Genomic DNA, 19,358 nt, shown 5'->3' with positions numbered 1-19,358 from the left:
GTCTGTCACAGCATTAAATGTGATATTTGCCCTCACACAAAAATATTTTGTCACGATGCAACCCCCCCACATCTCTGCTGTGACGTTGGCTTGCTCCTGATAATTAAAAATCTCGGCATATGCACCACTAAAACATGACATCAGTTGTCAGGGACCTTGAAGGTGCTAAATATGTTTGCTGTCACTACATAGCAAACATTAGCATCGACAGGCATTTACTTACGAGTGTAGTAGAAATGTTGCGAGCTTGTCATCAAACTTCATTCCTTTACTTGCCAGGAGCCATCTCCAGCGGTGGAAAGCAATGCCAGTCTTAAACTCTGTGCTCTATCGCTTCTTTTCTTCTACTGGGGTTAGCATGCTAACCAGCTAGCCCCGGCCCGGCCCATCTCATAATACCACGTTTCAATGGTGAGTCACCGCAGTGTCCAGTTTGCCCTCATTCCAAAATGAGAGGATGAAGAAGTGGCGCTGCTCAGAGGGCAGATTCTAACCCCTTGGAAACAAAATGAAGGTTGAAGCTCTTGGCAAGTGAACAGCTGTCAATGCTAAAGGTGGCTATGTAGCAATAGCAAAAACTTACATATAGCACCTTTAAGGTGGGTCCTGCTGTATTACTTGAGCTTGAGGCCCTGTCTTAAAGAGGGTTCCTGGGTCATACTTTAATTTCAAGGCCGTCATTGTTTCAGTTTTCTGCCTATATGTTACATATTCCTGAATGAATGTGTCAACCTGTGGCCAAGTGGTATTCCAGCATAGAAAAACTGCACAAATTGCACAGAAGTGTGGGGAACAGGTAGATTAATAATGGCATAGCATCCCATTTTTGCCCGGGCCCATCAGCGAGTTACAAATCGAAGATTCATATGTTGTCAATTATTCTAATGACACAGACAGATAACCTGAAAACATGCATGTGACATTTGGTTCAATCGTTTTGCATGCTATGGATCTGACAATTTCGCATCTTTGGAGAATTGTGATTTACGTTCCAGGACTGTTGCAAAGCAACGGGGAAAAACTGTCAGCGGCTGCAGAAAGACAAGCTCTGTGATCAACACTCTCCTTGTTAGTGAGTTTACACAACATGTATGTTCACTAAATGCTCCACCAGGTGTCAGTGCAGCTCAGCATGAGAACTACATGTAACTACGGGTTAGCAGCACATTGAAGTCCCCCATTTTGTTCACCAGTCATGAACGCAGTGCGTGTTATCTGAATGCTTGGCCAAGCATGCTGTGTGTCAGTGCATATCATACCCCTATACCTCACTTTGCCTATTCACAAGCCCTGCTATTATGGCAATGTTCAATTAATAACTTCTGTCTCTTACACAGAAACACACACACACACACACACACACACACACACACACACACACACACACACACACACACACACACACACACACGTCTGGCTATACTTATGAGGACCTTCAATGACATAATGCCTTCCCTAGTCTCTGACCCTAACCTTACCCATCACAACTAAATGGCTAAGCCCACCCTAACCCTAAACCTAAGTCTAACTTTAATCTTAAAAACAAATTTTAACTCTAAAAGAGCCCTTCCTAGTGGAGACCAGCCAAAATTTCCCCACTTTGAAAAATATATGCAGTAAAATTTGCAAATACACACACAACACACAGATATGACAGAGTCATTCTTGTCTATGATTCTTTATTTGTGTTTTTCATAGAGAACATTTAAAATGGTTCATACCCCCACAATAACTGACATCACTTCTCTGGTTTATAACACTGACACAGGAACAGGGGAACATGTACACAAGTACACAAACACACAGTCACAAATTCGGCCCATCTACAGTGTTTTACTTCCCAAACAAACAAACAAACAAAAAAAAAAAAAAAAAAACATGAGACCCCGAGGACACACAGCCAAGGCCTGTCCCACTTTACAAAATGGTGCAGTAGCAAAGGAACAACCACATCTACAAAAGTAACAAAAATTACCATACAATCTATCGTTGTGGAAGTGCTTGTAATTTTGGAAGTTTTGTACTTTCTTAAAAGGATATCAATATCAATGCCTAGAAAATCACCAGTAAAAATAGCTCATCTCTGTAAAAATGTGCTAGCAGGACAACCCTTGGCTGTGGATTTTTTTTTCTTTGTCACAAACTATTCTTTTTTTTTTTAAACCATTTTTTACTTGTCTTCAATACAACAACAATAACACTGTTTTGTCTTAATACAAATATGTACAGAGACTTCCACTTGTTTCAAAATAATGCCCTGCACACTGATGCATTATCTAGGGATGATGGTGATGATGTTCTTCAGATTCCTTCACAGAAACAGTCCATGCAGTTTGGCACCTGAATCGACAGAGTGAGATCACAGTTTCTTTAGCCTAACGAAAGCTTGTTGTTTTGTATCTCTGTCAAAAAGCGGCCTCTTCTTGCATGTAAAAGACAGATTTGTTTTATTTCCCTATACATAATACCTCCCCCCCAACGTCCCTAAAAGTATTAGCTAAGAGATGTAATATCCAGACCAAATGTTTTCAGCAGTAATTGAACCAGTTTTACCAAGTGTAAACATACCATATCTTGAAATGAGTGGAGTGAGAAAGGCACACATGATAAGACCACACAGCTTGTAACTACAGCAGGGAGGGGGGTGGGGTGGGGGATAGGGGGGGGCTTTTGGTTTTGCTCAGCTTGATGAAAAGTGCCACTCAACTTGAAATCTCTCTCTTATGAGTCAAAGTGTGACCGCTCTGCTCTTCACATCTGAACCTAACATGAAACCAGGATGCAGAAGTGTGCCTCCCCCCTCTTAAATGCACAACCGGATTTTGGTCTGGACTGGTTTCCCTGAAAGTGTCATCATGTTGAATTCATTTCCATTCCAGGCGCTTCAGGGAAACTGGCCCTGTTTATTTTTTAATTTTCTTTGCTATTTAGAATAATAAAGCTCCTCACTCCATCACTCAGTACTTTTATGTAAATAAGAAAATGTACAGTGAGTGGGCGCAGAATTAACCGTAGGCTGCATTTGCTTTCTCAGCTGACACTTTTTGAAAATGCAGTGCTTTCATGGCCGCAGTGTTATTCATTTACATACCTCAGTAGACAATTTCATCAAGCAGTTTAAAAGGGGTCATGCCATATCAAATAAGTTTAGGAGAGTATTCACAGTCTTAACACTCTCTGGTAGTATTCTCGTGCATTTCAAGAGAGGAAGGATATGCTACTTTGTTTACCAAATGCATCAAAACTATCTCTCCTGAGGAAAGGTTATACAAGACATGGGGGGGGGGGGGTTAAAGTCATAAAAATCTTTGACATTCTTTTGAGTGATAGACACATATTTATGCAACAAACACCTCCTCCTTAAACAAGGGGGAGATTGTGTAGCCTGGCAAATCAATTTCCCACTCCCACACACTCATCTCATTTCACACCCGGCCTGGATCCAGCCGCTGCTATTGCCTCTAGCCTCAGCTGACTGGCTGACCTATGGCATTGCTCTGTTCTGCTTTAGCAGCTCTCCCCCGGTCACCTGAGAACCAAACTCTGCTTCCTGTCAGTCTCTTTTGGTTTTTGTTTGGAAAAGAAAGGACCACTTCCTTTTTCTACATTTCCGAGCTTTGAGCCCCCTGAATCAAAGAGATGTCTCTATCTGAAATAACATACAGGTTGTTCTCTATATGAACAGCAACAAACGGGTGTGACAATGCTTTGTAATGCGCCCTCCAGTGGGGGTGAATACTTGCTATTGCCTGTGATCTCCTGGGGTTCTCCCAAGTCAAGACTCAAATGCTGGCATTTTCAACAGTTAGAAAGTGCACAAAGGAGTTTCATTCTACATTGGCTAAAAGCACATTTACAACATGCCTTTGACATCAGCGTTACACAAGGGTATCATACTGTACACCACAGTAGCTGCGACAGATCACTCAAAGGCAGGTTACACTAAAGTCTCCTACTTGCTTTTTTCAACATTAGAGAGAATGGGCTCATAGCGAGCAGGCCTTACCAGTAACAATACAATAACTGCACAACGTTGCCAAAACTATGTGCAGAACATAATTCAGAGGCATCATCTTTTTTTTTTTTTTTTTTGTAATATACATGAACTCACATGACACTTAGGAACAAAGAGCCAACCATCTAGTTTCAAATTGACAGTCATTTCTCAGATTCAGTAGTACAACATACAGTAGATGTTTCTGACATTTCTGGATCAAGGACAGACGAATAAAGGAAAGGAAAAAAGGAAACCTACGAAAACACTTCCAAAGTATTGTACTGTTTTCATCAGCAGTGCCTACTTTGCCTTTAGCTTGACTGAATGGTATGTTTAAAGCCACAGTTGAGCAGGTCTTAGTGATATTCAATAAGGTGTAACTGCCTCCTATTGATAACACCCCTCACATCTCTTCTAGACAACTAGTGATCCTTTGATAAGGTAATACAAGAGAAGAAGAGCAAGTCAACAATTACACTGGAAAAATATATGTATGTTTATATTCATATATATAGCATCTTTAAAATCTATTTATACAGAATGTATATATAGTGTACTTATGGCCATCTTGGCAGAGAAATAAAGGCATCTGAAACAATCACCACTCTCTTGATGCCGTGGTCTTCCTGGGACCAGACATTGTTACATTGCAGAAATGCGAAGAATCAGGAAAGAAAGTGAGTTCTCTTTTTTTCAGTGGCACTTTGTGCATCAAAAAATTAAAATCTAGAGTAAGGCTACAAGGGTGTGTATGTTTATCTGATAGAAGTTTTGTCAAAGGAGGCCATCCTACAGTTTCCTCTAGGGTTGGATATGTCATTGTGTGTGTGTGTGTGTGTGTGTGTGTGTGTGTGTGTGTGTGTGTGTGTGTGTGTGTGTGTGTGTGTGTGTGTGTGTGTGTGTTTTAGACCCATACATCCAGCCTAAAACACTGCTGGAATAGAGCTCTATATATGTACCACTGTACTGATGAAAATAATAAATAAGAAAAAAAAAAAATCAAAAAGCATTACTTAAGCATCCATGGTACATTACAGAGGTGTTGGATGAGCCAGTGGTGGCCGCTACAAAGCGCTTGGGAGAGGTAACATTTTTGAACTCTATGTTTGTTTGTTTGTTTTTTCGTCTGTATTTGGTTTTTTTTGTTTGTTTGTTTTTTTTAACTTTACTCGGTTTTCTTTCACCTGACAAAAGCAAACACACAGAGACCAGATAGCAACGGAACAGTGATTGCTTTTGTTGGGGTATTTTTTGTCTTTACAATCAGCTGCTGGTATGTCTAGGTATAAGCCTAAGTAATCAAACAGTATTTGTATTGGTTTTGTTTCTTTATTTAAATATTAGCAGTGGATCTTTAAGACTACTCAGACTCAACCGTCACATCACGCACATAAATAACAAAATAAATATACAGCCATATCAGTCAATTTCTTTCATATTAAATAAATAATAAATACATACTTTCTTTTTTTCCTCAGCAGTGGGTTTCTGAATGTAGCAGTAACAGAAAGAACATAAACAAAAGGGAGAAAAACAAGAACAACCCAAAAAAATAAGATTTTTTGTAAAATTATCAAAAAATTTTGTCAGTTATAAAACATCTGCACTGAAAAAGGTCTTTAAAAAGTACTCAAAACAAAATACGCCTTGTCAGTTATCTATATAGATTTTAAAATATTGACGTAAGACATCTGCAATTCGCTTTGACCATGATAATCAGTAAAGATGTATTTTTGTGTGTTACAAAACCAAGTTAATAAATAGATTGCTTCAAATAAATAAACCTCAATAACATAAATGGCAATAAGTTACAATTTAAATGTTCACAAGTTTAAATAATTCATATATAACAATAATTATTGTACCACAAAACTATTAAATGAAATTAAGTGCAATTCCTATGTTGATAAATACTATTGATATGACTAACTCAATTTGAATGTGTGCACACTATTACTATTATCATTTCAGTTTACAAAAAAAGAAAAAAAAAGGATTTATCTGCTGCTTTTCAAACATGATATCAGCTGTCCCATGAAAAATAAACCACCTACACTGTTCCTGGATCTGTCTCATGACCTTAGTTAAAGAATTTTTTTTCCCACTAAACTGAGTCAACATTGCGCTCCTGTTGTCTTCGCTGCGGTAAAACCACAAAGCAAACACAAATTCAGTTTAGTGCATGCTTCATATTGCTGGGGTGTGTGTGGTCATGAATCAGGGAGCTTCTGGAGCCGGCGAGCGCACACACTCGCCACAGTGAATGCTACAGGACAAGCACTGAGAGTCTTCGCATCCAACTCATCTGTGTCCTTCGCTTCATGTCACCAAGCTCCTGCCAGCAGTCCCCTGTTCGCATTCCGCCATGTTTTAGTTGACGTGACGCGCGAAAACTGATCAGCCGCGCAACAGTGAAACCTCCAAAAACAGTTAAGGACACAAAAGAGACAACAGGTAAACATACAGCATATGAAATCCCCCAGATACAACTTCTAGTAACCTTATTCTTCTTTTCCATCCATTCTGACTGAAGGATCTGTTTCCTCCTCCTAATCCCAGCAGCAGCGTGGTGTGGATTTTGGTCCGCGTCACTCTCTTCTAACAGAGTGTTCCCTGGGTTGATTTTTTTTTTAAGTTGCCGTTTATTTAAATAACCTGAATTCCCTTTTTGTTTTTGAATCATATTTCAATATATTGTAGAGTATTTCAACATCTCTCCTTCATCTCTCCATCCCTCCATCTTGACCTCCGTCACACTCCTGCGCTTCAGGACGGTTTGCGTTTTCTGTGTGTGTGTGTGTCTGTGTGTGTATGTGTGTCTCGAGCCTCAGACTTTGATGCCCTTCACAGCTTTGTTGATGCTCTCCAGCAGAGCCTTGTTCTCGGGACTCTGCAAGCAGTCCTTGTTGGTGTACATGTCGGTCAGGGTGCTCACATAGCTGTCGAAGTTCTGCTCGGTGATTGGCTCCTGCTGTGGTGCAAACAACAACCAATCTCAACTGAGAAGAGCAGGGAAACAAAAGCCAATGTGCTTTTAAACGCACGGGATTCACATCAAAGCAAATACATTGAATCAGTCAAAAAGGTGAGTGTGAGATGGTCCAGCCCCATGTGTGTATGTGGATACCAACTCACCATTTGTGGCAGGCGTATATTTGCCAGGCTGCGGATCAGGGCGTGACTAAGACCAGACAGCTCCATGAAGAGAGCCTCGTTCTGCTCCTCAATCATCTTGTTCTCGTGCTCGATGCTCTTCAGGTTCTTCTCCATGGAGGAGATCTGCAACACACGGCAACAGGATTTCTACCAGTGGTACCACTTTAGGCATTAGGTTGTAACTCATCTTTTTCTGTAACTAGAAATTAATTTTTCCATGAAAAGACCAGATCCACTGATGAATGTATCCTACTAACAAGTATCGTGAGCTAGGCAACATGTTCCTCAATCCCACATACACCGTCGCTGGAAATACTCACTAAAACACCAACATGTATTCATCTGTGGCTGAAAATAGTCCCCAACAAATGCAATATTTCCTCCTATTTGGAATAACATTTGCTAAAAACTACAGTGTCCAGCTGTTTGGGGAAATTACTGAGCCTTTTCTAAAAATGAAACTACATGTTTATGAGCTGTTTTACGATTTAGCTGTCCAATAGGAACCAATGGGCTTGGGACTGAGAGCCATAGGCTGTTTGTTCTTCTCTTTTCCTGGGATTTCTTGACAGTAACACAAACATAGAATGTTGCCTGCCTTATCCTTTTAAGCAAGCCTCTGTTTTTTCGATGACCACTGTAGCCACAAGATGCAATTATGGGATAATGTTAAATGTTAAAATAAAGATATTTACGGTACCTAAGGTTTACTAACATTAGCCACCAAAACCACAGGTCATACTAGACCAAGTGAGAATGTAGTAGCTAATCCTTGAGTGTACTGAACTGTGCAAGGGTGAGAATTATTGCTTATAAATTCAACTTTTCATTTCAAAGCAGAAAATTGTATAATTTTTTTTTCTTTTTAAATTAAGCTTCATAACCAGGCCAAATGTTTTATAGCTTTGTCTTCGTAATATGTTAACCATACATCACATTTTCCTTAACAGGCTCCGGTGACTGAATTCAGTACTTTAAGTCTCACATACGACTGTCCTGTAAGAATCCACCACATGTTCAGTGATTTGTAGGCTAAAATAAAACAAAAACAGAAACACATACCTGAGTCTGCAGGTTGACCATGTCAGCCTCCATTTCATTGTTGGATTCGTTGAGGTCGTTAATCTCTTTGTTGAGTTGCTTGATGTCCTCATCATTGTCCAAAACTAAAGGAGAAGCCAGATCCATTAGAATAGAAAAGAATAGTGTCTGTTCCGTGCCTGTTTTAATTGCCCCATGCAAGGATCTCATACACACGGAATTTTCTTTCATCTTACCATCACTGGCTCTGAACTTTGTGCTCAAGTAGTCCTCTGTGGGGAACTTGGCCTTCTTCTTGGCATACAAGGCTCTGGGGCATCCTGAGAGGCTGGAGACACAATTGACACATGGGGGAGGGGGGGCTTAATGTTACTTAATGCGTCACATACATCACACCGGTTACTCCGTAGCCTGAGCTATCACATTTGACATTATTTAAATATAGTGTTGGACATTCTAACTTGCAGTGGACAAGTGTGAACAGCTTGTTAGCAGAGCAGCAGCTCTGGTGCTCCATGTGTGTGTACACAGGAGGCATTCAGGCACAGTATTGGGTTGTGGGACACATGACATTTTGGAAGCACTCAGAACCCCAATACACAGTCACTGTAGTTACACATTTAAAATGCAGAAAAATAGACTTGGGGTCTAAAAATATGCTTTTGGGTTGCATTTATGGATGTATAGCGCAAAACGCAAGCTGTTGTGCACCCTGTGTAGACAGATGGATTGATTCAAATAGGAGTGTATCTGTTCCTTCACACATAAGAGAATCATCACTAAAAAACGTAGCTGAAACACTTCCTGTGTAGACACACTGTTATTCGCTCCTCTGCTGAGAGTTTTGAGTAGACTGATATGTAACACTCTCATGTTTGTGCATTAGCTGTTTTAGCTAGAACCAGAAGACAACTGGAAACAGCTGGCTCTCTCCTGTGTTCAACACTTACCAACACTTGTAAAGCTCACTTATCAAAATGTCTCATTTGATTATTCAGTACACAGACAGAAATGTAAAAGAAGCAAGTTAAACACAGTGACTTCCTGGTGTCTTGTCATTATGCAAATCAGAAACCTTCATTTTTATATTTCTGTGTCTGTAAACTAAGCTATGCCAACCATCTATGGTTCTAACACCATACTTAATGTACAGACATGATGGTGGTATCACTATTCTGATCTAAATGTCGGCAAGACAGCAAATAAGAATTCCCAAAATGTTGAGCTATTTCTTTAAATGAACATGTATGATATAGAAACATAAACATGGATTTTCTTAAAACTGTCCTGCACAGGACTTTGTTTGCTTGAAGTTGTTTCCCTGTCAAACCAAGTCTATATTTACACCACTATCTTCTCTTTTAGAGAGCCAGAAACAGGCCCACAACTAACTGTTTTAGTTAGTTTGAAAAAACAAAAACTGCCACACGCAGCTTACCTGCGGTGGGTGAGGAAGCTTCCGTTGGCATGTCCGGAGCCATCACAGCCTGGAGTGGGACAGGTCGGCCCCTCTGTCTTGAAGGCCTTCCAGTTGAAGGGTGTGCCATTCAAGAGACCCTCCTTCTGTCTTCGGGCCGCCAGCGGACACCCATAGGCGCTGCGGTGTGTGGCATACTTCCCACTGATGTGGCCCAGGCTGTCGCAGCCCGGCACCGGGCATCTACAGGGAGCAGAGGAAAGGAGGGAAACAAGAAAAAGGACAGAGGAGAGTTGTGCAGCAGGAGAGGGAGAGGAAGTGGTAAAGCCAGGCAGCAAAGAAAGAAACAAGAAAGTGAGAGGGCAGAGGGGTTAGACAAGGAGAATCCCAAAATATAAACTGTAGAGAAAGTTGAGAATATTATAATAAAGATTTAAAGTTATATACTTTCTCTACTGGGCCAAATTCATTTTCTTACATCTGTGTTTGACATTTTGTTATTTATGCAATGAAATTATTACTAATACAAGAGCTATTAAGGTTTAGCACATGCCGTTATCAACATGCTGTTAAGTTACCTGTTTTGTGTGCAAATGCAATATGAAGCCCATGTATTTATTATGTATTGATTATGTACTCTACGATACGCTTCCATGAACTACATTCAGAATCAGTATCTGCAGTAAGTGTATTTTCCCATCAGTAAGGGCCTAATTGTTTGATTCAGTTATGGGGGCAGGTCACTACCTGTGCATCAGATTCACAGTAACTTTCTTCTCTCTCTCTTTTTCTTTTTTATTGCATTTTACTTTTACCGTCAGTCTCGCTAAAAGCAGACATTATGGCTTTCTGAGCGGTACGAACTTTAAAAGCTCGGAGTCCTCCTGGTTGTCCTTGGTAGGAGTTTTAATTCCACTTTTCTTGGCACGCGGGCACCCAGAGAGACTGAAAACAGAAAGTATGGAGTTGATAACATAGGGCTGAAAAAAGGTCTGGTGAAGTGATTGCTTGATAAAGGGAGAGAACATTATAAAGAACGATAATTTTACAGAGGTTGTTCAACCAAATTACAAACCAAATCAACTCAAAAACGCCTAATATGGCCGAAAATAGGATAATGGAAAGGTCTGGAAAGTGTGAGTATGTGGTCCCTGTCTAATTCTACCATGAACTGTCACTAGGCCTCTCTGACTGACTGTGTGAATGTGTGTCCATGTTTGTGTATGCATTTTATGTGAGTGCATGTGTGTTTTTTGTTTGTTACCTTCTGTGGGAGGCGTAGTTTCCTGTGATGTGACCTGAGCCATCACATCCCGGAGTCGGGCATCTGGGAAAGAGAACAGCAATGTTCAACACTCATACAAGGTTAGCAGAAAAAATAATAAAAGGATGTTTCTTAGTGGAGTGTCTTGTGAAAATAGCATTATGCAGAGGAGAGAAATGGTCCGCTTGTTAATTTTGCTCATTTTTTATTCACTCTTATACATGTTTGTTTTAAATCCAATCTTTTCAGTCTCTTTGCCATTGAAACACTGCTTGAATCCGTCCACAGTGAGCTGTGATAAGCCTGGTTTCGAGTGAAGAGCTATATATACTACAGAATTACAGTTCCATTTCACATTTACATGAACTGATTGAAGTGAAAGCAAGCATAGTCCAAGCCAGCTGCAGAAAAAGACACACCGTGACAGATGCAGCGGCAGCAAAGGCAGCATCAAGCAACAAAAGATAAGTTAACGTCAGCAGAATAAAGCACTGTGGCATTGGATGGTGTCAGTAGCAGTGCAGTGAAGTGGCAGTGAAAAGGCAGTGAAGGTGTAGAGCAGACATACTTGAGTTCAGGGGTGTGGGCCGCCATGAGGGACCGAAGGCTCTTATCAGCGAGAGGACACCCAGACAGACTGAGAGAAAAAAGAGAAAGGAAAAAGAGCAGAGGACAGGCAGAGGAAGAGAAGGATGAAATAGGGGGCGAGGAAAGCCAGTGTGAACAGATTGAAAGGAGAGAGGAAAAAGACATGAGTGAAGGGAAATCAAGAATGCAAGGCATACCAAGGTCATTTAGGAAGAAGAGGACAGACAGCAAGAAGTAAATTACTGATGCATATCAAAGTCAATGACCGTCTTTGCTTCCCGGGCTCACGCTACATTATTGCCTCTGGCATGTCAGGATTAAATAAAATATTTGAATTAGTCGTGGTGCATCTGCTTTGGACTCAGGTGCAGAGTGGGCAGCAGAGGAGTCTCAGTAGAGTTAATATTTCTTACTAGAGTTTATACATCGAGTGTTTGCATACTGCATCAACCATATAAGTCTGCAATGGTCCATACCTGCGGTGGGACGCATAGTTTCCAGTGATGTGGCCACTGCCATCGCAACCAGGTGTAGGGCACCTGGAGATGGTGAGAAAGAGAGATAAACAGAGGAGAAAAGAGGCAGAAAGGCAGAGTTAGAGAGTCTAGGCTATTTATGGGTGGGAGTGTTATTATCACCAAATATCTGCAAAACTAATGACTTGCCCATCAACCTCAGCTGTACCTTGTGTTTACTGCTAATTAGCTAATGTTAGCATGCTAACAGATGGTGAACTTGTCATGTTAACATTGTCATTGTGAGCAAGTCAGCATGCTGGTGTTAGCATTTAGCTCAAAGCAAAACAAACCCGCTAATGTGGCTGTAGACTTACGAGAGCAGCTCCTTCTTGCTATCCTTGGGCTGGAACTTGACCTTGAAGCTTGGGGTTGTGACCTCTCCTGGGTATTTCCTCTCCTCTAGACAGTCCTGCATCATTTCACAGTCCTCTGGGTCAGACGAGACAAATGACTGGCCAGTGTGCTCCATCTGAAAAATGCAGAAAAATGAAGACATGCACAAAGATGTCCAAAACATTAATGCACTGGAAAGTGAACTATGGTCCTTTTGTTATTTAAATTGCACTAGGGTGTTGTGTTAGTTGTATTGATTTTTTAGACAATTTTTGAGTGACAGCTTTCTCGCAACAATTTGCATATTTGTTTACAAGCAAAGAAACTTTGCAAACCACAATGTGTGCACACAAGTCTCTGATCTGATCCCCTTTTATTCTTTTGTAGACAAGTGATGTTTCCGAATGCAGAATGTCCTCATAAAAAATTTACATTCAAGGCCCTTTATATTTCTTTTGAAAAAAGTTCAAAGGAGTAAGAATTTGCATATGCCAAAGCCAGGATGGTGCAATGCACCTGACACACCAACTCTGTTACACAGTGCAATGTTTTAACTGTACAGTAACTCTCACATTTCAGTGAAATAAATGAATAATAGAAAGAGGAAAGGGGGATAGGAAATAAAACAAGGGTATTAGACAAAGACAAAGTGATGTAAACATCACTTTTTATTCTAAAAGCTTAGGGGGAATTTTGTCTGTTGTTATTTATGTTGCAATACTTCCTCTGTGGCTAATACCACAGGAAAGGCTGCGTGTTTGGAGCTTGTACTTTTGCTCAGTATAATTCTACTGACCTCATCCATTTCCTCCTCCCTTTGGCGGCTGGGTTTGGTGTAATCCAGAGGTCCCTCCCAATCCTCCTGCTTGTAGGCGTGGAGGTTCGGTGATGTCATCCCGCTACTTCCACCATGATGCAGCGAGGAAGAGGAGGAGGAAGAAAGGTCCGGGGACCGAACCCCGGGACTGGTGGCGGACAGACTGCCCTCTCGTTTAAAGGGCTTCTTCATACTCAGGTCCAGGGTGCCATTCTCATCCACCTCAATGTCCATTTCCTGGAGACAAAACACGGGGTATTCATAACTGGAGGTGCATCACAACATCATCATCTTTACATACAACTAATCATCTTGGACTAAAGAGTTAGCTCTAAATGCCTTTTTGAACAGCACACTTGTAGAGTCCCAAAGTGTTCAGTATTAAATGAATGAAGAAGGCATTATGAAATAAATAATCATATGAATACATAAAATGAAATATAATAAACTATGCAAAAATTGTATAAATATTTGACTCATCAACACATAATTATGGAATGTTTCTTTTATTGTTTCAAAAGAGAAATCTGAATTTCAAAATGCCGAAATGCCAAAATCAGTTTTTGTTTCATAATGACATCCCTATCCCTTTCTTGGCAGGCTCGACAACTGCTAGCTAGTTAGCTAGTTCCTGTTGGCTAGGGGAGTCTAAGATTAGGTCTGGTGGTCTGTTTTCTCTTCACAGAGTTGTGTGTGTTCCTCTGAAGAATATGTTTAGAATCACAACACTGCCATGGTAACATTGGATTAACCAGCTAGCTGCTGCCATTAACACTGGCTCCTCACAAGAGCCAATCTAGCTAGTTAGCTGGCTAGGTAGGTAGGATGTGTAGCCTTCCATTCGATTTCTGATTAGAAATTTTTGAAGATTTATTCATTTATCTATTTATTTGCATTTTTGTCTTCCTTTAATAGCCAGACAGCACAGACCAGACAGTTAGCTGGCTAAACGTGTTAGCAGCCTGCTACGAGAGGTAGGGGGCGTATGAAGGTTGGCTGAAAGGTGAGGTGCCAACTCATGAAGTAAAATTAATCCCCCTTAGGAAATTACAAATACTAAAATGACAAATTATAATAATGCCTTGAGTTTTAATAATTTACTGAGTAATTTAGAATCTATTGGTTCAGTTATATGTTTCACTCTATTTGTCAATATGATTAGTTATTTTATTATATTTATTTATTTATTATTGGGGCCTCCATACATAGTTGGTAACTTGCAAAAATGAATAGAGAAACTTTAATTAACTTTAAACGTTAATTCTAATTACGTTTTCTCACATATAAATTACTAATGCAGTTTCCTCTAGTGTACTTCAGTGTGTATGAGAAGCAGTCTCATATACATTGTAAATCATCACTATGTGATGATCATTGTGATTAATAACAGTCTTGAGCAGATTTCTTTGCAGCGGTACACATAAACATTAACATTAATATACCTACATTTTTATGAATCATAACGTCATATAACCGAGTCAAAGTCCACAGGGATCGATTTAGATTCCGATTAAACAAAATTTTCATGTGATGAAATCATTGATTTCTTCCTCCTCTCCAATCCACCTTCATCTGCTTGTAAAACCGCCCTCAAGCTTGTACAAAACAAGCATTTACGCAGTCATACAGGAGTGTGAGGCACTTTTTCAGAGTGCTAGGTGTTCGAGTTCAGCACCCCCATCACCGCTTAAGCATGTTAGTAATGATATCTAATGTACTCTGGTAAAACTTTGCCAACAACACCAACATCACAGTTCATCTCTCTGTGCTCTATGATAGTGCTGGCAGGTGAACAGAAACAGAGGGGTGAGATGAGCCATGTTTTCAGCGCTCATCTAAAATGGCGCTCATATGGGCTGGTCCAGGGCCAGGAAAATCAAAGGGTTAGAAGAGGAGGAGAGAAGGCGGGAACGGTTCCCAGAAATGTCCCTGGTTGATGAGCTCAGTGTTCCAATGTTTCAATATTGGATTTCAACTGGCTCCGATTCTGATTCCAGATCAGTCCCCGGTTGCTCTGCGCTGTAATACTGTGCCGCTAAGGCCTGCTCTTGGATCAGTGCCTCGCTGAACAACACCTTTCTCTGCTGTGCTGCCAGAGACATTAATCTTCACTTTTATCTTCCTAAAACCATGTCAGGAAATCGAAAAATGATGAAGCAGTCACTTTCTCTCCTCTGTGTAGCAAAAAGGCTTTTAAAAATCACAATATGGGGGAAAGTGGTGCTCCAATTACACCCCCTGTGCACAGAGAGGGGAAAGAGGGAGTGAGTAAGAGATAGAGAGTAATGGACAGAGAAACAGTGAGAAACAGTGACACTTGCATAGGGAGGAAGAGAGGAAGCTAAAAGAAAGTAAAAAGAGATGTGAAAAGAAAATGAAAGAAAGAGTCGTGGGAGTGGAGAAAGAGAGAGAGAGATCTGTCCGGCAGATAATGAAAAAAGACTACCTGGTGGAAAAGTAATCCAGGGAACTGGCAGCCAGCCAAATTCAATAACAACATGAAAAGTGTGTGGGATGGAGGGATGAAAGGATGAAAGAGGACGGGAAAGGTGATGCAACTGCATCTCAACACCATCCTGTTGCTGTAAGCCAATGCCTCCTGATGATATATTCATGCAGAGTTGATGGAGAGTGAAAAAAATGAGCAAAGTGAGGAGAGGAGAGGAGAAAAGAGGAGGGGCACACCCATTGCTTCCCCCTCTCATCTCACCAGCTGTGGTCTGCAATGTTTCATTCTGCACTGCAATCGGCTAATAATCTCTTTCTCTGAGTGCTATAGAGAGAAGAACAGGGTAACACTTTACAATAATAAAATCAGCCATATATGACGGATTGTTATCATCTGCAAGGTAATTTTTGATAGGTGATAATTGATTTATTTCCTGTACTGTTAGTCTTGAATTACAGTCCTTAATATATGTTAACTAATATGAAAAAAACTATCTATGGATAGGTGTGGTCTGTTTACCTTGTTTTGGGGTTTGGTGCTGAGGTTTTCAGGTTTCTCCCAGCAGCGTGTAGACAGGTTGAGGATGGCAGTGGCAGCCATGTGAGCGGCCTCAGCTTCATGGGAGTAGTCGTAGGCCAAGGTGGAGGAGCTCTTTCCATAACCGTGGAGACTTAGGCTGGGCGACGTTGACTTGGGGAATGAGGGCTTAGCTGCAGGAGCACAGAAAGTTAATTTTGATCAGATGTTCATATATGTAGGATACAACAAGGCGGAGAATAGTGTATAGGCAAACAAAATCCCACTTTGAAGGAATTGTTTGACATCTTGGGCTATTGGCTTTCTTGCCGAGAGTTAGATGAGAAGGGTTACAGTGAGTAACCGATTCATTTAGCGTAACTGGAAACAGGGAAAAAAAACTATTCTGGTTCTGTCTGAAGATGACAAAATCCGCCAGCACCTCTAAAGGTCCGTAGTTTAGAGTTGCTTTCCCAAGAAAGTCACTGCATCAGCAAAGAAATAGTCCAGCATATAACCTCCATAAAACCAAAATTTGTTATCATACACTTTGTTTTTTGTGCAGATTAAACAAACAAGATATAACATATTAATAAGTGGGTTTTAGAGGTGCTGGTTGGTGGATTTTCTTTACCTTTGGATATAGCCAGGTTAGCCGTTTCCTCGTGTTTCCAGTCTTTGTGCTAAGCTAAGATAATTGGCATCTGACTGTAGCTTCATATTTCCCATACAGACATGAGGGTGGTTTCAATACTCTCGTCTCATCTAACTCTCAGCAAGAATGCAAATAAACACATTTCAAAAAAATGTCAAACTATCTCTTATTAAAACACCAACAGTAGAATATGTTGTAAAAATATGAAAAATATTCATATAAAAGTGAATGGAAAGCCTTAGCTGGCATATCACATCCCAGCCTGAGCCCCTCAAAAGAAACCAATGTTCCTTTCTTACTTTTGAAGGCTTTAGGTGAGGTTTCGCTGGTGGGCATCTTTGGAGCAAGCATGCGCTTCCCGAACACTTGAGCGTCAAAGCTTGCATAATCGAAGGACACCTTGGAGTACTTCTCCAGCTCCTTGGCCAGGTTGGCGCGAGGCGTGGCAGGTGCCATGTTGGGCCTGTAGCTGCCGTACTGGGGCACCTCCAGCTGCTTCACAAAGCACATGGGCCTGTGAGGGGGAGAGTGAGAGTGAGAGCTCATAATGGCGGGAATGGGGAGGTGGGTGAAAAAAGGAGAAAGGGCAGGGGATTAAACACAAAACAAGGCGGAAAGTAGAATAGACAAGAATAAAATAGAATAGACAAGGAGAGATGGGAAACAAATGAGGATTGATGCAATAGTCACACAATCAAAACAAAAAACAGAGAGGAGAAAAAGAATACGGGAATGAGAGAGGGCGGTAGAGTGACACAGAGAGAGTAAAGATAGGGGCAACGGTGTACTTAGCAGGAGTGCAGCAGGATTAAAAGCTCTCTTATCAGCAGAGGGCACATTTGCATGTTGTACAGCATGGAATTTATGAGCTTTAAGCCCTCTCGTTTTCCTGGAGAGCCTGGGCTTTTGTCAGACCTGTTGGCATAAATCCACTGATAGACTAGGGAGAGGCGGAAGGCTGGGGGAAGAGGGAAAGAAGAGAGGAGGCGGAGAGAAGAGTGGGAAAGAAAGAAAGGGGAGTGGTGAAAGAGATGGGGAGGGAGGCAAGGTTGGAGGATAGAGACAGGAGGAGTGGAGTCACCTTCCTAACCCCCCCCCCCTATCTCAGAGCCCTCCACTCCCTTTGGCCAAGGCCTTTTTTTTCCTCCACTGCATCCTGTACCACTGAAGCCCATATCACAGTCTCTAGTCACCAACCATACGCTCATTAATAAGCTACATAACCTGGCCTGTTGTTACACTGCTGTGGGGGGGCTTCCCACACTGGCACACGGATAATACATGTTCACAGCAGAGTCGGTCTAAAGGAGGATTTTCATGACAGCAAAAAACTTTCTACCACTGATCACAGGGGATTTTTTTCCTTTTTATGAATTTAACATGGATTCCATTAGAACATGGATTGCACGAGGAATTCTTCAGCCCAATACATAACAGACAACCAAGTTAATTTTAATAACAATGTGAGAAGGAAAAACAAAGCAAGCCTTATTATGTTTTAATCCTTGATGCTTTGTTTGACCACTGATGAGGTTTTCCTCAAGGAAAGCAATTATTTTTCCTATCCCCCGCAATGCCCCTATAACTTGCATAATTAGCTTATCGGCTGCATTACTAATTAAAATACCAATGACGAAGAACGCGGACTTAGCATAATACCAGCGTCTGGTTTGGGTTAATTATCATTCTTTTGGCTGTGATCACGGTGCCTGGCCTGTTGGGGAGATGAATGGAGATAAAGAGATCTCAGTGTTTGAGTTGACAGTAATGATTAGACTGCCAGACTTGATGCTTCATGACTTTCTCGTTATATTGAGCCATTCACAGGCCAGCACGACCTCTCGTTAGGGGCACAGTAACCAAGGTCAGGATTGTCGTTGTGGCTTCTATGTGGCTCAGTAGTAAAGAGGCTAACCTTGAAAAGGACTCAGCTGTGTTAGGCTTGGATTGTGGGAGACAGCTTTTATGTAGGTGAAAGGTTCACCTTTTTCTTTTAGTTCTTGTCATTCACCATTTTATCAATGGAGCCCCAAAACAGACAAAAAAGCATTAAAGGGATATCACAAGTCGAAAACATAACCGAATGCATCAAATACTATTAGTTAAATAATCAAAATTGAATGTAAAAGGAAATTAAACTACATACTTTTATCCTATAACCTAAAATCAGTTGGTAAAAAAGCTTGTTATATGTCCTTTACATCCAATACATTTCTCTGGAACAACCTGCACTCTTCCCTTTTCTCTTCTTTTTTGGTTTTAGCAAACATTTAATCATTTATTTATTCCCTATCTTTCTATCAAACATTTCCCTTTTTCCTCTTGCTTATATTACAGTGAGTTGGGTGTGTCAATGACGATGTGGTTAGCTAGCTAATCTGAAATTGGCAATTGCCTAAACGAAGCTAACTTAACTTTTAACTCCATTAGCATGGGTAATGTTAACCATCCATATAATGCACACTGCTGTACATAACTGTATACATTTTTGTAACAGTAAGCAAAGCTTTTCAGCCAGAAAAAAAATGAGAACAAAAGTTAGCTTGCTAAAACAAATTATAAGTTTTTAGCTTATTTGACATTATGAGAAAGGAGACATTAAATCAT

The 19,358-nt window shown here is 40.8% G+C and overlaps 1 protein-coding gene across 1 annotated transcript in view; it reads right to left on the bottom strand.

Annotated features, from left to right (window-relative positions):
• Positions 1-5,836: 5,836 nt before the first annotated feature.
• The window catches only part of myt1b (myelin transcription factor 1b), a 112,649-nt gene continuing 99,127 nt past the window's right edge, over positions 5,837-19,358 (bottom strand). The window contains exons 13-25 of the mRNA XM_040153891.1: positions 17,051-17,265; positions 16,100-16,290; positions 13,111-13,368; positions 12,296-12,450; positions 11,940-12,002; positions 11,444-11,512; positions 10,876-10,938; positions 10,476-10,556; positions 9,633-9,854; positions 8,431-8,522; positions 8,216-8,319; positions 7,133-7,276; positions 5,837-6,968 (exon numbers count right to left, since the gene is read on the bottom strand). Coding sequence (XP_040009825.1) covers positions 6,825-6,968; positions 7,133-7,276; positions 8,216-8,319; positions 8,431-8,522; positions 9,633-9,854; positions 10,476-10,556; positions 10,876-10,938; positions 11,444-11,512; positions 11,940-12,002; positions 12,296-12,450; positions 13,111-13,368; positions 16,100-16,290; positions 17,051-17,265 — 1,801 coding nt within the window. The 3' untranslated portion in view covers positions 5,837-6,824. The remainder of the gene's footprint in view (positions 6,969-7,132; positions 7,277-8,215; positions 8,320-8,430; positions 8,523-9,632; positions 9,855-10,475; positions 10,557-10,875; positions 10,939-11,443; positions 11,513-11,939; positions 12,003-12,295; positions 12,451-13,110; positions 13,369-16,099; positions 16,291-17,050; positions 17,266-19,358) is intronic.

The sequence above is a fragment of the Xiphias gladius genome, chromosome 18 (genome assembly GCF_016859285.1).
Source record: "Xiphias gladius isolate SHS-SW01 ecotype Sanya breed wild chromosome 18, ASM1685928v1, whole genome shotgun sequence".
In the NCBI taxonomy this organism is placed as follows: domain Eukaryota; kingdom Metazoa; phylum Chordata; class Actinopteri; order Istiophoriformes; family Xiphiidae; genus Xiphias; species Xiphias gladius.
The sequence above is the reverse complement of the archived record's forward strand: the minus strand, read 5'-3'. Positions and strand labels throughout refer to the sequence as shown.